This window comes from Salmo salar, chromosome ssa12 (genome assembly GCF_905237065.1).
Source record: "Salmo salar chromosome ssa12, Ssal_v3.1, whole genome shotgun sequence".
Taxonomy (NCBI): Eukaryota; Metazoa; Chordata; class Actinopteri; order Salmoniformes; family Salmonidae; genus Salmo; species Salmo salar.
In genome coordinates this window covers 42,701,011-42,721,126 of record NC_059453.1, presented here as the reverse complement: position 1 = coordinate 42,721,126, position 20,116 = coordinate 42,701,011, and the positions used below count along the sequence as shown (strand labels likewise).

Here is a 20,116-nt window from a genome sequence, read left to right as displayed (position 1 = left end):
GTCTTTAAAGCATTTTAGTTATAAAATGAAATAACAAAGGGAGCCTTGAATATTTAAACAATGAATAAATCTCAACATGTTGGCTAAAGCGATTGAATTCAGGAATGTATTTGACTCTTTTTAATATTAACCTCCCTGGGCAAGGTGGGACGTTCTATTCAACAGCCAGTGGAATCGTGTGGCGTGAAATACAAATACCTCATAAATGCTATAACTTCAATTTCTCAAACATATGACTATTTTACACCATTTTAAAGACAAGACTCTCGTTAATCTAACCACACTCTCCGATTTCAAAAAGGCTTTACAACGAAAGCAAAATGTTAGATTATGTCAGGAGAGTGCCCTGCCAAAAATAATCACACAGCCATTTTCAAAGCATGCATATATGTCACAAAAACCAAAACCACAGCTAAATGCAGCACTAACCTTTGATGATCTTCATCAGATGACACTCCTAGGACATTATGTTATACAATACATGCATGTTTTGTTCAATCAAGTTCATATTTATATCAAAAAACAGCTTTTTACATTAGCATGTGATGTTCAGAACTAGCATACCCACCGCAAACTTCCGGTGAATTTACTTAATTACTCACGATTAACGTTCACAAAATACATAAATTATTTTAAGAATTATAGATACAGAACTCCTTTATGCAATCGCGGTGTCAGATTTTAAAATAGCTTTTCGGCGAAAGCACATTTTGCAATATTCTGAGTAGATAGCCCGGCCATCATGGCTAGCTAATTTGACACCCACCAAGTTTGGCCCTCACCAAACTCAGATTTACTATTAGAAAAATTGGATTACCTTTGCTGTTCTTCGTTAGAATGCACTCCCAGGACTTCTACTTCAACAACAAATGTTGTTTTGGTTCGAAATAATCCATAGTTATATTGAAATAGCTCCGTTTTGTTCGTGCGTTGAGGTCAGTATCCGAAGGGTGACGCGCGAGCGCATTTCGTGACAAAAAAAAATCTAAATATTCCATTACCATACTTCAAAGCATGTCAAACGCTGTTTAAAATCAATTTTTATGCGATTTTTCTCGTAAAATAGCGATAATATTCCAACCGGGCGACGTTGTATTCGTTCAAAGAGAGAAAGAAAAAATGGAGTCCTCTCGTGCATGCGCGCTCCAGTGTCAGTGTTCCCTGCCTGACCACTCACAAACACTCCTGCTGTTTTTCGCCCAGAGACTGCAGAGCTCTCATTCCACTTTCTGGCGCCTTCTTAGAGCCAATGGAAGCCTTAGAAAATGTCACGTTACAGCAGAGATGCTGTATTTTTGATAGAGAGGCCCTAGAAGAACAACAAATTGTCAGACAGGGCACTTCCTGCATGGAATTTTCTCAGATTTTGGCCTGACAAATTCCTCAAAAATACAAAAACTTCAATTTTTCAAACATATGACTATTTCACAGCATTTTAAAGACAAGACTCTCCTTTATCTAACCACACTGTCCGATTTCAAAAAGGCTTTACAGCGAAAGCAAAACATTAGATTATGTCAGCAGAGTACCCAGCCAGAAATAATCAGACACCCATTTTTCAAGCTAGCATATAATGTCACAAAAACCCAGAAGACAGCTAAATGCAGCACTAACCTTTGATGATCTTCATCAGATGACACACCTAGGACATTATGTTATACAATACATGCATGTTTTGTTCAATCAAGTTCATATTTGTATCAGAAAACAGCTTTTTACATTAGCATGTGACGTTCAGAACTAGCATACCCCCCGCAAACTTCCGGGGAATTTACTAAATTACTCACGATAAACGTTCACAAAAAGCATAACAATTATTTTAAGAATTATAGATACAGAACTCCTCTATGCACTCGATATGTCCGATTTTAAAATAGCTTTTTGGTGAAAGCACATTTTGCAATATTCTAAGTACATAGCCCAGCCATCACGGGCTAGCTATTTAGACACCCGGCAAGTTTAGCCTTCACCAAAATCAGATTTACTATTACAAAAATGTTATTACCTTTGTTGTCTTCGTCAGAATGCACTCCCAGGACTGCTACTTCAATAACAAATGTTGGTTTGGTCCCAAATAATCCATCGTTATATCCGAATAGCGGCGTTTTGTTCGTGCGTTCCAGAAACTATCCGAAATGGTAAATCAGGGTAGTGCGCATGGCGCAATTCGTGACCAAAAAATTCTAAATATTCCATTACCGTACTTCGAAGCATGTCAACCGCTGTTTAAAATCCATTTTTATGCAATTTATCTCGTAAAAAAGCGATAATATTCCGACCGGGAATCTCCTTTTCAGCAAACAGAGGAAAAATCACAAAGACGGGGGCGGCCAGTGCACGCGCCTAAGCCTACAGTCCCTTGATCGGCCACTTGACAAAGGCGATAATGTGTTTCAGCCTGGGGCTGGGATGACGACATTCTGTTTTTTCCCGGGCTCTGGGAGCCTATGGAAGACGTAGGAAGTGTCACGTTAGAGCAGAGATCCTTTGTAATTGAATGAGATGGCAAAGAAGTTCAAGAAATGGTCAGACAGGCCACTTCCTGTAAAGGAATCTCTCAGGTTTTGACCTGCCATATGAGTTCTGTTATACTCACAGACACCATTCAAACAGTTTTAAAAACTTTGGAGTGTTTTCTATCCAAAGCCAATAATTATATGCATATTCTAGTTACTGGGCAGGAGTAGTAACCAGATTAAATCGGGTACGTTTTTTATCCAGCCGTGAAAATACTGCCCCCTAGCCATAACAGGTTAAAAAGGACTCGTAAGGAAATTTACATTAGACCAAGCCGGACGTCACGAATGGTTAGACTCTACCAGACCAGCGTGACAGACAGCATGAGCTGAACGTTACAAAATGGTGGGAACCTATAAAAAGGAGACCAAAACATGCAGGATTGCTGCAGTGTGTAAAGTAGTCCTAGCTGTACACTGAATAATCAACCATTGAGACCAGTCTACGTGCAGCGCGAGCTGAATACGTGACAAATGGTTTAAAACTACAATACCAGAAAATGGTAAGACCCTCTGAAGCGCTCGACGAGTGAGGAAGATAAAGACTACACATTCACAGTCTGCAGCTGTATATGTAAAATAGTCTTGGAAACTCGACCCGAAGACGGGAAAAGAAGAACCTTTCCCTATCACCACTGTGTGATACATCTCTGATGGATCCATTCTAACGAACACTCCAGAGACAAAGAAAACTACAACTACAAAGGACATTGTGACCTCTGGTGGACAAACCAGAGACTTCAGTTGAACTACTCCCAATAGACTGACCGGATGATTTCAACAGAGAGACGACAAAGACATACAGGCGTAAATATATATATTGCAATTCTTTTCGAATGAGCGGTCGTTCATGTGCAAAGTATTCATTCTCATGAGCATAGTTTCCACATGTATGTATCAGCCCACTCTCTTTGTCTCTCACGCTCACATTATCTTGCACCCCCCTTTCCGTTGTGTAACCAAATGGTTATATTGGATTAGTCCACAAGGGACTTTTCATTGCATTATGTTAATAATCAATCATCTATACCGAGGGTGTGTTTTCATGCATTTCTGTGTGATTATTTTGTTAGTTAGTAAATAAATAATATGTAAACTGATTCATCACTTAGGCTAGGGTTCGTGCAGATTTACGGATTAAATGATGTTCAGAATGAGATTGAGGTAACGATAGATTAATTGATGACTGGTATGACTTTGACATATTCTTAAGTTAATTCGGGAAATGGTAACTCATTAACCTGTTTAGGATAGGGGGCAGTATTTTCACGGCCGGATAAAAAACATACCCGATTTAATCTGGTTATTACTCCTGCCCAGAAACTAGAATATGCATATAATTGTTTGATTTGGATAGAAAACACCCTAAAGTTTCTAAAACTGTTTGAATGGTGTCTGTGAGTATAACAGAACTCATATGGCAGGCCAAAACCTGAGAAGATTCTATACAGGAAGTGCCCTCTCTGACCATTTCTTGGCCTTCTATAGCCTCTTTATCGAAAACAGAGGATCTCTGCTGTAACGTGACATTTTCTAAGGCTCCCATAGGCTCTCAGAAGGCGCCAGAACGGGGAATGATGACTCTGCAGTCCCTGGGCGAAAAACAGTAACGCATTTGGATCGTGGTCAATCTGAGAACAATGACACGGGTGCGCGCGTGCACGTGAAGAGTCCATTTTACATTTTCAGTCTTTGAACGAAAACGACGTCTCCCGGTCGGAATATTATCGCTATTTTATGAGAAAAATCGCATAAAAATTGATTTTAAACAGCGTTTGACATGCTTCGAAGTACGGTAATGGAATATTTTGACATTTTTTGTCACGATATGCGCCGGCGCGTCACCCTTCGGATAGTGTCTTGAACGCAAGAACAAAACGCCGCTATTTGGATATAACTATGGATTATTTGGAACCAAAACAACATTGGGTGTAAAGTAGAAGTCCTGGGAGTGCATTCTGACGAAGAACAGCAAAGGTAATCCAATTTTTCTTATAGTAAATCTGAGTTTGGTGAGTGCCAAACTTGGTGGGTGTCAAAATAGCTAGCCATGATGGCCGGGCTATCTACTCAGAATATTGCAAAATGTGCTTTCACCGAAAAGCTATTTTAAAATCTGACATAGCAATTGCATAAAGTTCTGTATCTATAATTCTTAAAATAATTGTTATGTTTTTTGTGAACGTTTATCGTGAGTAATTTAGTAAATTCACCGGAAGTTTCGGTGGGTATGCTAGTTCTGAATGTCACATGCTAATGTAAAAAGCTGGTTTTTGATATAAATATGAACTTGATTGAACAAAACATGCATGTATTGTTTAAAACCTCTTGAGGATACCCTAGGATTGGGGGCGCCACAGCGCATTTTGAAAAGCATTCGTTCCCATTTTCAACGGCCTACTAATCAAACTCAGAAGCTAGGACATGCATATACTTATTATATATGGATAGAAAATACCCTAAAGTTTCTAAAACTGTTTGAATGGTGTCTGTGAGTATAACAGAACTCATATGGCAGTCAAAACCCCGAGACCGATTGAAACAGGCAGTGGAATTCTGAATTGTGGACTCGACTTCTCATCTTTCCCTATTAATCACACCGTTAACAATGGTTCAATGAGCACTTCCTATTGCTTCCACTAGATGTCGCCAGTCTTTTCACAGTGGTTTGAGCCTTATACAGTCGAAACTCAGTGAATGAGACGCATTGGAAATTGGTCACAGGGGATGGGCCATCACCATTATGACGCCGGCGGCCCTGTCTACCCCCACCTTTGGAAACGTTTTAAAACACTCTGCAACCGTCCCCGTCGAATCTTATTGGCTCTCTAGGTGTTACAGGCCCTGAAGATTAATGTTTTACAACGTTTGACATGTTTGAACGAACCTAAATGGGAAAAACACGTTTATTTCGAAACGGCTGTGCCGCGCCCGGCAGAGTATTTGGATACAGCATTCAGACGCGCTAACAACAGAAAGCTAATGGAACATAAAGGATGGACTTTTTCGACCGAAAATACATCTGTTGTGGACCTGGGATCCCTGGAAGTGCTTTCTGATGAAGACAACTAAAGGTAGGCGATTATTGACAATATTATACAAGATGAGATGTGACATGCGATTGTTCCAAGATGGCGCCGAGCTCGGTTTATTAGCTCATTTTCTGAGTATCGCATCTTCTTTTATCGCAAAGTGTGATTACCCAGTAAAGTTAATTTAAAATCTGGTATGACAGGTGTTCTCAAGAGATATTCATCTATAAATGTTAGATTGACAATATAAATTTAAAAAATCGTTTTCGAATAGTAATTTAGGGAATTGTAGCACTGTTTCCCGGGACGCATTTGAGGGGAAATTAGTTAGTCAACGTCAGACGCCGATGTAAAATGCTGTTTTTATATATAAATATGACCTTTATTGAACAAAAGAATGCATGCATTCTGTAACATGATGTCCTAGGTGTGTCATCTGATGAAGTTTGTAAAAGGTTAGTGCTGCATTTAGCTGTTTTTTGGTTATTTGTGATGCAAGTGGTTGGTCGGAAAATGGCTATGTTGCGGCTTTTTACGATGGACTCATCTAACATAATCTAATGATTTGCTTTTCCTGTAAAACCTTTTTGAAATCGGACGACGTGGGTCGATTCAGGAGAGGTGTATCTATAAAACAAAAACAAAAATTATTATTATTTTTTTTTTATGCTAATTGGCGATATGATTTTTCGCTGGATTTTGATCCCGCTGACGGGATGAGACGCTGAAGAGGATAACATAATGTCCTAGGAGTGTCATCTGATGAAGATCATCAAAGGTTAGTGCTGCATTTAGCTGTGGTTTTGTTTTTGTGACATTGTATGCTAGCTTGAAAAATGGGTGTGTGATTATTTCTGGCTGGGTACTCTCCTGACATAATCTAATGTTTTGCTTTCGTTGTAAAGCCTTTTTGAAATCGGACAATGTGGTTAGATAAAGGAGAGTCTCGTCTTTAAAATGGTGTAAAATAGTCATATGTTTGAAAAATTGAAGTTTTTGGATTTTTGAGGAGTTTGTAATTCGCGCCACGCCCTATCATTGGATATTGGAGCGGTGTTCCGCTAGCGGAACATCTAGATGTAAGAGGTTAAATAAACTTTTTCCGTGGTGCCTCAGATTACTAACGAATGAATTGTTACATGATTCATTTAATTGAGTAATAATTAAACGTGGTATGTCATTATTTGATGGATAGCCGTCATCACATTAATGGTAGTCACGTCACAATATTACAATAGGCCATAAGTCAGCAGACCGCCGATTGACCTCACTTTGATTATGCTGTAACAACATACTGTAGCACCATGACCAGGATCTCTATTCATTTAACCTGTCTGGGAACCGTGGGACGTTTGCGTCCCACCCTAGTCAACAGCCAGTGGAATCGCGTCGCGCGAAGTACAAATACCTCATAAATGCTATAACTTCAATTTCTCAAACATATTACTATTTTACACCATTTTATAGATACACCTCTCCTGAATCGAACCACGTTGTCCGATTTCAAAAAGGCTTTACAGCAAAAGCAAAACATTAGATTATGTTAGGAGAGTACCCTGCCAAAAAAGAATCACTGTCATATTCAAAGCAACTAGCATGCATCACAAATACCCAAAACACAGCTAAATGCAGCACTAACCTTTGACAATCTTCATCAGATGACACTCCTAGGACATCATGTTACACAATACATGCATTTTTTGTTCGATAAAGTTCATATTTATATATAAAAACAGCATTTTACATCGGCGCGTGACGTTCAGAAAATATTTTCCCTCAAATGCTTCCTGTGAATCAGCGCTACAATTTACAAAATTACTATTCGAAAACATTGGTAAAATATAATATTGTCATTCAAAGAATTATAGATTAACATCTTGTAAATGCAACCGCATTGCCAGATTTAAAAATAACTTTACTGGGAAATCACACTTTGCAATAAACGAGGTGCTATGCTCAGAAAAATAGGCTAGGCGATACAGGTTAGCGCCATCTTGGACTCATCTAAAATCAAATATACTATTGTAAATATTCACTTACCTTTTGATTATCTTCATGAGAAGGCACTTCCAGGGATCCCAGGTCCACAACAAATGTAGTTTTGTTCGAAAAAGTTAATAGTTTATGTCCCAATAGCTCCTTCTTGTTAGCGCGTTCCGAAGGCTACTCATAATGTACGAAGCGCGCGGGACTTGTCCTCACAAATGTGCAAAAGAAATGTATTTACGTTCGTTCAAACATGTCAAATGTTGTATAACATAAATCTTTAGGGCCTTTTTCAATCAGAACTTCAATAATATTCAAGGTGGACGATTGCATTGTCTTACTAAACGTTTCGGAACGAAAGAGTACCCACGGGCATGTGCGTCATGGTAGTAATGGCCCTCCCTCTATGACAAACTTTCCAGGCCTCTCGTTCGGTCAGTTTTTACCGGAGAAGACTCAAACCACTTTGTAAAGACTGTTGACATCTAGTGGAAGCCTTAGCCTAAATGAATCCTAACTCACGGTGTGTTTCATAGGCAAAGTGTTGAAAGTGATTCCACAAATCAGATTTCCACTTCCTGTTAGGATTTGTCTCAGGGTTTTGACTGCCATATGAGTTCTGTTATACTCACAGACACCATTCAAACAGTTTTAGAAACTTCAGAGTGTTTTCTATCCAAATCTACTAATTATATGCATATTCACGTTTCTGGGTAAGAGTAGTAACCAGTTTAAATCGGGTACGTTTTTTATCTGGCCGTGAAAATACTGCCCCCTATCCCCAACAAGTTATTAAGTGAGCAGATTAGAGCTTTCAGGAGGAACGGAAAATCTACTGGAGACATTTCAAAAATACTGTTAGACTTGGGGATTATGCAGCTGAGATGTACAGTAGTTGAAATAAACATCTGCATTTTGAAAGAGTATATGTAGCATTATTTTATTAACGAAAGCATAAAGATGTTGATGAAAAATACTGTACATTATATGCTTTATCCGACATTTTGCAGTTGCATGAGGTTTGGAGTTAGAAATGTAAAACTTTAGAATACGTAATACATGACTGTAAATAAAAACACAGCATCAACAGTGGCACAAATATATTATTGAATTCGGGAAAGAAAAAATACAAACGCACTTCATTTTATACTAACAAGTGGTTGTATAAAATGGTATAAAATACAGTATATACATGTAATATGAGTAATGTAAGCTATGTAAACATTATTAAGGTGGCATTATTTAAATTGGGATTGTTTAAAGTGACTTATGATCCATTTGTTAAAGTGTCCATTGATTGGGTCACAATACAGTATATACATCTGACATGAGTATTGTAAGATATGTAGACATTACTAAAGTGGCAATTTTTAGAGTGGCATTGTTTAAAGTGACTAGAGATCCATTTATTAAAGTGTCTAGTGATCGGGTCTCAGTGTGGGCAGAAGCCTCTCTGAGTTAGTGATTGCTGTTTAGTAGTTTGATGGCCTTGCGATAGAAGCTGTTTCTCAATCTCTCGTTCCCAGCTTTGATGCACATGTACTGACCTCACCTTCTGGATGATAGCGGTGTGAACAGGCAGTGGCTCGGGTGGTTGTTGTCCTTGATGATCTTTTTGGCCTTCCTGTGACATCCGGTGCTGTAGGTGTCATGGAGGGCAGGTAGTTTGCCCCCGGTGATGCGTTGTGCAGACCACACCACCCTCTGGAGAGCCTTGCGGTTGAGGGCGGTGCAGTTGTCGTACCAGGCCGTGATAAAGGACGACAGGATGGTCTCGATTGTGCATCTGTAAAGGTTTGTCAGGGTTTTGGGTGACAAGCCAAATTTCTTCAGCCTCCTGAGGTTGAAGAGGCGCTGTTGCGCCTTCTTCACCACACTGTCTGTGTGGGTGGACCATTTCAGTTTGTTTGGCCCCTAAGACCCTCACAAATGTCTACAGATGCACCATTGAGAGGATTTTGTCGGGCTGTATCACCGCCTGGTATGCCAATTGCATGATGGTGTTTTCCGCAAAGCGGGCTGAGAAGGTGTTTTGCTCGTCCGGGAGCTTAGGCGTCGGTGTCCGCGACGTGACTGGCTTTCCCTTTATAATCAGTGATTTTCTGGAGTCCCTGCCACGTACGTCTCGTGTTTGAGCCATTGAATTGTGACTCCACTTTGTCCGGTACATGTCATTTGGCCTCTTTGATTGTTTTACGGATGTCATAGCTGGTCTGTTTGTACACGTCCATGTTCCCAGTCACCTTGCCATGGTTAAATGTGGTGGTTCACGCTTTCAGTTTTACGTGAGTGCTGCCATCTATCCACGGCTTTTGGTTTGGATAACTTCTAATCGTCACAGTGGCGAGAACCCTGCTGGACTGGAACAATATATCCGGAGAGAGCTATGATTCTGCAAAGCAGAGTATGTTATAGTCCCCGATGTCTCTCTGGAAGGAGATCCTCGCCCTGAGCTCGTCTACTTTATCGTCCAGAGACTGAACTTTAGCAAGTAATATACTTGGAAGTAATATACTCTGTAATTCAAATCATCAAAGCTTGATGATGAGTTGGTTATTTGAATCAGCTGTATAGTGTTAGGGGATAAACCAAAACACCCGGGGGGCCAGGACCGAGTTTGGGAAACCCTCCCCTAACACACACTCACATTGTGATATTGTATTGTTGTTTGTATAGTGCACAATGTCTTGTGTTATGTATTGTTTTTGAATTTTTTTGATTGTCTGCTCAGGGATTCAATCTTGCAACCTTTCGGTTACTAGTCCAATGCTCTAACCACTAGGCTACCTACCTGATGTAGACTATTGTTTCGTTTTGATGTGTTGTTTTGTTCCTGTTTGGACCACAGGAAAAGTAGCAGCTAATGGTGATCCTTATAAAATGCTAAATACAGGCCCAAAATAAGAACACCAATGAATAACTTATGTGCAAAATAATTATGTTTTGAGACCATAAAATTGGTGAAGAAATATCTGGGTTTCTGAGTAAAATGCTCCAGCAACTAACACATTGTTTGCTATAACATGCATGAAATACCTGTTGTGAACCTTGGATCTCAATGTACATGTAAATATAAATAGTATGCAAAGAAAACTATGGGAAATATTTTTATTGTGGCTTAAAAATAAATAGTTAAAGTTAGAAATAATAGTAATGCATCATTTGTGAAAGGTACTTGCTTTAAAGCCTATTGTGTGCAGGTGTTCCATCTTCGTAGATATTGACATTGACCTAAAGGTTGCGGCGGAGCACAAAAAACAACATATCCCAGTAGATATTTCTACACATGCGCATGAAAGACGGAACTTCTGCGCTTGCGCATCTTCTAGTGCCCGGTAGCTGATGCAAGAAACCCGAAACTGAATGATTTGGTTGGTTAAAACACATACTGCACGAGATTTTCATCGTTATCATAGTCTGGAAACATGTCGGGAGACGACGAGGTAACTAATCCCGTTTTATATAGTGATTTACCATTATAAATTCGTCTTCGTGAGAAACGTCATTATGGCCTACACATGTGTGAGCATGACATGAGGCAGCAAGCTAGCTAGCTAACTACTGGCTAACGTTAGCCACCCCTTATGTTATTATTGGTGAGCTGCTTCATCTCGAAAAAATTTTAAAATCCTAGCTATGTAGCTTGCGAACTATTTGTGATTGTGTGAAAGTCTCTGTTTCAATTTATTTTGGCTGACATTGACAAGTAGTCGTCAGCCGTTAGTGGTTGACAATGCAATAGCTAACTAGCTACTATAGTTAGCTAACAGACATTTCTTCATTGTGTGCTCTAATGGAAGTGATTCGTCGCTGCTAGTTTCCATCCATATGGCCAACAGTCTAATTGTTGTTGCCATCTTAAATATGAGCATATAGGGCTCCACTTCGGAATTGGATACATTGTTTAGTTAACACAACTAATTACTTTATAATAGTTACAGCCTGACGGTAATGCCTGCAAAATCATCTAAATGTTCCTTACAAGCCAGAATGTTGAATAAAATTACATTTAAACTACCGGTTGTCTCTGCGGTTTGTCCTTTAGCTGCTGAAAATGTGAGACAAAATAACTACAGGAAAGTATTGTTTATCTAGAGTACGGAGGTAAAATTAGTTTTATATTGGATATTCGATTTCTCTCGTTAACTAGCTATTGAACAAAGCATGTTATGACAATGCAAATAGTATTTTCTGAATCAGGAGGATAAAGAACACCATTTTATTGTGATTTTTAAAATGCTCTGTGCCTAACCATATACCTACCAGCACTCTATAAAATTGGGTAAATAACTCTTCTCTGTGGATGTTTTATCAAATTTTGAGCTGCAGAAGGAAAACCTCACAGACAACCAGTGGAGGAAGTATTTATTTAACTAGGCAAGTCAGTTAAGAACAAATTCTTATTTACAATGACAGCCTAACCCGAATGACGCTGGGCCAATTGTGCACCACCCTATGGGTCTCCCAATCACGGCCGGTTGTGATACAGCCTGGAATCGGAAACTATGCAGTATTTTGTTTTTTTGTTGTGAAATTGTTAGATTACTTGTTAGATATTACTGCATGGTCGGAACTAGAAGCACAAGCATTTCGCTACACTCGCATTAACATCTGCTAACCATGTGTATGTGACCAATAAAATGGTATTTGAATCGAACCAGGGTCTGTTGTGACACCTCTAGCACCAAGATGCAGTGCCTTAGACCACTGTGCCACTCGGGATCCTGAGTTTAAATGGAATTGTATTCAACATTCTGGCTTGTAAGGAACATTTACAAGATTTGAGGCATTAATGTCAGGCTGTATATACCAATTAATTGTGCATTTTCACCTGAACAATCAGACTAGCGTAATACTAACTAGTTACTGACAGCCAGTTCTTTATCATATTGACAGCAAGCTAGCTAGCTAACATTACACATTAATTCCTTATCATGATCATGATGCCAATATTTGTCATCCCCAACAGGCTTTTAAGTTAGCTATATTTGCAAGATATAATACTGACACTGTCATAGGGGTCAGCCATTTGTAACACGTTTCTTTTGGCTTTGTGCTTTGCAGATGATATTTGACCCCAACATGTCCAAGAAGAAGAAAAAGAAGAAGAAGCCTTTCATGTTGGATGAAGAAGGAGGGGACGGTGCCAGTGAGGATGCTCCACAGCCAGAAACGAAGGAGGTGGAGATGGATGGAGGAGAGGACAGAGAGGTGGACTTTGACGAGGATGAGGGACGGAGGAAAGGTGAGGAAGGCGAGACCTTAACATAATAGAAACCTAAAGGGTGAGTTTGCATGTAGTCAGAATTTTCTAAGACCTTTTGTAAGTAAAACGTTTTGATCTTAGTTTGTTTGTTTTCCAGAAATCTCAGATGACCTGGACGACTTAAATTTCTTCAACCAGAAGAAGAAGAAAAAGAAGAAAACAAAGACATTTGACAATGACGTAGAGGATGGAATGAAGGTATGTTTTGGGTCAAGTGCCCAGAGAGCTGGCCAGTGGACCTTAGTTTGTAAAATGTTTCCTTTTTTAACACGTTTTCACAAGAGCGTCTGTTAAATGATGTTTGTTGACTTATCTACCAAATGGATTCCTGTCAACCTTGTAGTTTGTGCACTTCATGTCTCATATTTAGGGATAAGATATATCCTTGCATATGTAGAAAGTTAAAATGTTATGTTTCTTTCAATTATACAGTGTATGACTTATCTGTTGTGGCTTGACATTGTGGTATGTATTAAATTGACTGAATTGCAAAACTGTCGATGTACAGGAGCTGAAAATTGAGGCAGAGCCCTCCGAAACCAACGACGAGGACGACTTGATGTTAGAACTAGGAAAAAAGAAAAGGAAGTCAAAGGCTGTGAATTTCGACATGGATGACGACATGGAAATCAAAGATGACGGTGAGTGTACCAAATTTACAGGATGGAATAAAGCTATAATGCGTTTAATACAACCAGCATGCAAACTGACCTTTGGTCTTTGTCATACCTTGTGGTTTACAGCCCAGGAAGATGAAGATGGAAAGAACACTGACGACATCACGTTCAGCAGCACACAGTCGGGCCCTGCGTGGGCGGGCTCAGAGAGAGACTACACATATGACGAGGTACAATCTAAGTCTGGGTCAAGAGAGAATTTTTACGATTTTCGAGGAATATTACACCCAAGTTATTACCAACTGAACATTTTCATAAGAGACCTAAGATGTAGGACAAGACACCTGGTCATCATGACCTTAAAGAAAGGAATGGTTAGTCACATCTTCATTTAGATAATGAATTGTTCACGTCTTGTTGACGGGAAACACCACAAAAAAACATTCACAAGTATTTCATCCTAAAATCCAGGCTGACTCATCTCCCTCCCTTATAGCTGCTGAACCGCGTCTTCAACATCATGCGGGAGAAGAACCCTGACATGGTGGCTGGGGAGAAGAGGAAGTTTGTCATGAAGCCTCCCCAGGTGGTCCGAGTGGGCACCAAGAAGTCCTCCTTCGTTAACTTCACCGACATCTGCAAACTGTGAGAATGATATGCCACTAGGTTTGGGCGATATACCGGGGTATTTCAAAATACCGACAGTATTATTTTCAATAATACGCCACTGCTTATAACTATACGTTATAACTTTAAGAAATCTTAAGATGTGTCAAATAATATCCAGCGCAGGGCTCCAGCTATGCATTTGGTTTTCTAACTTGCTAGCTAAGTGGCTAGATGTCAAGATTAAGCTACATTCAATCCCCACCTGAATCAAGATCCCTGTTCCAATTTCTAAAAAAAATTGTAGTGCCCCTTGTTCCGGAAATACCGTATACACCAGTATGGTACAGAAACGTTATCACTATGAAAATCTGGATACCGCCCAACCGTATATGCCAGTACCCTGGGATCCCCTGTTGCCTTTTTTTAGAGATGTGGAGTTTTTATGACTTTCACTCACTTGTTGAATCTCATTATTTTGCGTCATTAGTCCCCCTTACCCTCATTTGCTAATTTCTTGACAGGTTGCATCGCCAGCCAAAACATCTCCTGGCTTTCTTGTTGGCTGAGCTTGGAACAAGGTACGGTTTGGGTCGTCAAGTAAAGAAAACCGTTAGCATGCTTAAAAAATAATTGTTAAATGAGTAAGAAGGCTATGGATGAAACTGTTTTTTTTTGCAACAGTGGTTCTATAGATGGAACTAATCAGCTCATCATCAAAGGAAGATTCCAGCAGAAACAGATAGAGAATGTCTTACGAAGATATATTAGTAAGTGTTTGTGTTGACAATTGTCCTACCTTTGTACACATCTCTATTTCATTGATATAATTCTGATTTCAGTTAATCATATAATTGCAAATGAGAGGATGGTGTTTATCAACTGTACTTCCAAAAATGTGTTTAATATGATAGGGATGCAACATTGTTCGCAAGCCATGTTCATAACCAGACCTTCTGGTTATGAGATGTTTCTCCAGAGATCATGTTATGTCAATTCGTAGCGTAAACTCTTTTATTGCATATTGAATAACTTACTGTTAAGGTTAATTAGATAAATTAGCTTTACTTCCCAGTCTCACGCCAGTTTCTTTCCCTCTCTTCACAGAGGAGTATGTGACGTGCCATACATGCCGCTCCCCTGACACCATCCTCCAGAAGGACACACGACTCTACTTCCTGCAGTGCGAGACATGCCACTCCCGCTGCTCCGTTGCCAGCATCAAGGCTGGTTTCCAGGCTGTCACGGGCAAGAGGGCACAGCTCCGCGCCAAAGCCAATTAGGATGGGCCAGGCTGGAAGCTTTTATGGACTGTCTGTGGATTTGTTACCGCTGCCTATTGTAAAGAAATTAATAAATCGCATACCATCTGTGTGATCAGACGCTGTGCTGTCTATATTTCCCAATTCATTCATCCATCACTATGGGGGGCCAAGGTCATGAACTTAATGTGTTGTCTACTCTATACTACTTTGAAATCAATTATTTTGTCCAGACCTTCACTGTGTGTGCACCAGGTTTTCCCGTCTTCAAAAGAAAGCTCAGTGTTATGAAGGGCCGTATTCAAACCAGACAAACTGATGCGTATTTTTTATTATTCATTAACAGATTCAACCCCCCCCCTCCCAAAATCTATAGGTTTGGTCTGAAGTATCTGTTCTATAATTTGTGGCTCCCAAGTGGCGCAGCGGTCTAAAGCACTGCATCTCAGTGCTAGAGGTGTCCCTACAGACCCTGGTTTGATTCTAGGCTGTATCACAACCGGCCGTGATTGGGAGTCCCATAGAGCTGCGCACAATTGGCCAGCATCGTTAGGGTTTGGCCGTCATTGTAAATAAGAATTTGTTCTTAAATGACTTGCCTTGTTAAATTAAAATCTGCGAGATATAAAATCAGGAGTCATTTTTTTATTTAGAGAACGCATATTTTTTGGCACTAAACTGTTTCCATGTATACTTACATGAATTTCTTAAATTGTTACGGAGGACCTTCAGATGAGTCTTGAGCCCTATAGGTTACCTAGAACAAAACAGCTGATGTGCTTGTCTCACCTGGTATGTAGCCCAAACTGTTTGGACGCTACAGACAAAAGTTTGCAGTTCGACTGAAGATGAGTCCCAAGACGCTTGTGGGGGCCGTTGAGCAAAAGGGAGAATACCAAATTTTGGGATGTTTCATGGTCTGACAAACCGCTCTGTCATCTTTCCGCACAGATGCATAAAATGCAACATTGGTGGATTGAGATACAGCTGTCAGCTTAAACTGACAGATTTTTTTATGGGGATTTTTGTATTCTGCTAATTTACATTTTTAACAGAATTTCTCCATAACGCTGCATCGGACATGCTTTTTGGTTTGAATGCACCATTAAAAGTTTGAACAAGATTTAAGGCTCATTTTCAGAGTTCGTATCCGGGGCGGGTCTCGAATAAGTCAGAAAAGGTTACTTTTCTTCCTGCTGAAGGTAAAATGGTAGAGAAGATGTGAAGGTAATAGGCCAACTCCTAAAACCTGGCCCCCTGCATGGTTTTCTCAGCCAGATACATTTGTTTGAATATGACCACTGAATCATGTTCATATCCTTTTGACTTGGATATAGCAGTTGGAAAAGCAAGTGTGAGAGATGGCTGACAGTGCATTCGGAAAGTGTTTAGACCCCTTGACCTTTTCAGCATTTTTACGTTACAGCCTTATTTTAAAATCTTTTTTTTCTCAATCTACACACAATACCCCATAATGACAAAGCAAAAACTGGTTTATAGAAATATTTGCAAATTTCTTACAAATATAAAACTTAAGTATCACATTTACATATGTATTCAGACCCTTTCCTCAGTACTTTGTTGAAGCACATTTGGCAGCAATTAAAGCCTGGAGTCTTCTAGGGTATGATGCTACATGCTTGGCACCTGATTTGGGGAGTTTCTCCCATTCTTCTCTGCATAACCTCTCAATTTCTGTCAGGTTGGATGGGGAGCGTCACTGCATAGCTATTTTCAGGTCTTTCAAGAGATGTTCAATCGGGTTCAAGTCTGGGCTCTGGTGGGGCCACTCAAAGACATTGAGACTTGTGCCGAAGTCACTCCTGCATTGTCTTGGCTGTGTGTTTAGGGTCGTGGTCCTTGTTGGAAGGTGAACCTTTGGCCCAGTCAGGTCCTGAGCACTCTGGAGCAAGTTTTCATCAAGGATCTCTCTGTATTTTTAATCTTTCCCTCGATCCTGACTAGTCTCCCAGTCCCTGCCACTGAAAAACATCCCCACAGCATGATGCTTCACCTTAGGGATGCTGCCAGATTTCCTCCAGACGTGATGCTTGCCTTTCAGGCCAAAGAGTTCAATCTTGGTTTCATCAAACCAAAGAATCTTGTTTCTCATGGTCAGAGTCCTTTAGGTGTCTTTTGGCAAACTCCAAGCGGGCTGATGTTCCTTTTACTAAGGAGTGGCTTTCATCTAGCTACTCTACCATAAAGGCCTGATTGGTCTCCCATCTCCACTCTGGAGCTCTATCAGAGTGACCATCGGGTTCTTGGTCACCTCCCTGACCAAGGCCCTTCTCCCAAGGTTGCTCAGTTTGGCCAGGCGGCCAGCTCTAGGAAGAGCCTTGGTGTCGAAGGAATTGTCTGTACTGCTCCGAGACAGGATTGTGCTGAGGCATAGGTCTGGGGAAAAAAATTGCTAATTTTATATGGAGGCAAGGAAATGCTAGCAAGGCCAACTATTGTTTTACTCCCTCTAATTGACTCCATCTCACACTAAAAGGGGGTGTGTTCACTGGCAGCTGTTGTGACACAATTCATGAACAGCTCTGCTTTTTCTCTTTGTTAAAATTGTTTCATATGACTCAGGATGTGCTTAATCCAATGATTAAAGGCCCAGTGTTGCTCTCACACAGCCTCCGCAGCAGCATGTCCTTCAATGTGACCCTCCTGGTTAACATCACCGTACACTCCGAGAGGAGGTGAGGCACTCATGAGTAATGAGCGTATTTTCTAGCCTGACCTTACTGAGACTGAGCAGAAGGCTCTTTAAAACTAGTGCATATTTCCACATAGTCAAGGGATGGAATGTCTTAGAAGGCAGCTCCAAAATCTGTAAATACTTTAAAACATTGGATATTAAAAGGTTCGCTCATCCAAGTCATATGTACCTTGAAAGAACATGAAGGATTACTACAAATCAATTATGATATAAAGATGTAGTTTCCCTTGCCAAACATTTTGGAAACCCTTCACTTACCTCAGATTGATGTATTCGCAATTAAAGTGTATCTTGCTAGTGTCACAAGCCTTGGCTAGAAGTAATGGAGCTACAAGTAGTTACTGATAATTGAGTGACTTGCACAAGTTCTGAGATAGCCCCACAGCACAGCTGTGTGCTGTGGACATGATGTGATGGATTACTCTGAGCAAGAGTTCATTCCAGGGGGCCTTTCCACATGCATTCCTAGATCTGCTCAACTGGAGAGAGTGAAATACAGTCAGGCATGATCGTGTAGCCAGCATGAACTTCCAGAAATATCCCGGGCTGACTAACTGTGATAGCCTCACACCATAAGCCTATGGGTAATTGGGCTCCAATGAAAAATGTACGTTTTAATGCATAATGTCAGAGAAATTGCTCAGCTATTAACCAAGAATAAAGTATGCCATTACTCAATAGGGCTATATTTCAGTTGGAAGGAGAATTCTTTGCCCAGGAGTTGGTTTGAGGTAACTGGTTGAGCAGTATGGTGGGTCTGTATAGTGAACACATGTTGATCTTTTTTCAAAGGTAGTACCACATGATCAGGGTATTAGCAGAATCACTGTTTTACCTCAATGAGCCACGAAATCCCTAGTTTGAAATCGACTGTTTTCTTGAAACTGAGTCACTCTATTTTCCCAAAATTTCCCTCCACATGGGCCAGCCCAGTAGTAATTCAAGTTCTAGCCAATGAGATTCAGCCCCTTGCACTTGAGGGACAGCTAGAACGAGGCCTGCCCAGCGTTTTCCAATGTGGTTGCAGCGCGAGGGAGAAATTACCTGAGGCACATACACTGCATTTGGAAAGTATTCAGACCCTTTTCCTTTTTCCACATTTTGTTACGTTACAGCCTTATCCTAATATGAATTAAATAAATGTATTTCCTCATCAATCTACACACAGTACCCCATAATGACAAAGTGAAAACAGGTTTTAAGAAATGTTTGTATATGTCTAAAAAATTAAACACAGAAATACGTTATTTACATAAGTATACAGACCCTTTGCTATGAGACTCGAAATTGAGCTCAGGTGCAACCTGTTTCCATTGATCATCCTTGAGATGTTTCTACAACTTCATTAGAGTCCACCTGTGGTAAATTCAATTGATTGGACATATTTTGGAAAGGCACGCACCTGTCCATATAAGGTCCCACAGTTAACAGTGCATGTCATAGCATAAACAAAGCCATGAGGTCGAAGGAATTGTCCGTACAGCTCCGAGACAGGATTGTGTCGAGGCATAGGTCTGGGGAGGGGTACCAAAACATTTCCGCAGCATTGAAAGTCACCTAGAACACAGTGGCCTCCATCATTCTTAAATGGAAGAAATTTGGAACCACCAAGACTCTTCCTAGAGCTGGCCTCCCGGGCCAAATTGAGAAGGGCCTTGGTCAGGGAGGTGACCAAGAACCCGATGGTCACTCTGACAGAGATCCAGAGTTCCTTTGTGGAGAACCTTTCAGAAGGACAACCATCTCTGCAGCACTCCACCAATCAGGCCTTTATGGTAGAGTGGCCAGATGGAAGCCACTCCTTAGTATAATGCACATGTTTTTCAGCCTCAGGGACTGGGAGACTAGTCTGGATCGAGGCAAAGATGAACGGAGCAAAGTAAAGAGAGATCCTTGATGAAAACCTGCTCAGGACCTCAGACTGGGGCATAGGTATACCTTCCAACAGGGCCACGACCCTAAGCACACAGACAAGACCCGATCGAACATCTCTGGAGAGAACTGAAAATAGCTATGCAGCAACACTCCCCATCCAACCTTACATAGCTTGAGAGGATCTGCAGAGAAGAATGGGAGAAACTCCCCAAATACAGGTGTGCCACGCTTGTAGCGTCA

General features: G+C 40.5%; 1 protein-coding gene across 1 annotated transcript; it reads left to right on the top strand.

Annotated features, from left to right (window-relative positions):
* The first annotated feature begins 10,789 nt into the window (after positions 1 to 10,789).
* Positions 10,790 to 15,410, top strand: LOC106565058 (eukaryotic translation initiation factor 2 subunit 2). The gene is made up of 9 exons (XM_014131679.2): positions 10,790 to 10,977; positions 12,599 to 12,779; positions 12,898 to 12,998; positions 13,309 to 13,441; positions 13,544 to 13,647; positions 13,914 to 14,062; positions 14,548 to 14,604; positions 14,708 to 14,793; positions 15,131 to 15,410. The coding sequence occupies exons 1-9, from the start codon at positions 10,960 to 10,962 to the stop codon at positions 15,304 to 15,306; spliced, it is 1,005 nt and encodes a 334-aa protein (XP_013987154.1). The 5' UTR covers positions 10,790 to 10,959; the 3' UTR covers positions 15,307 to 15,410.
* The last annotated feature ends 4,706 nt before the right edge of the window (positions 15,411 to 20,116 follow it).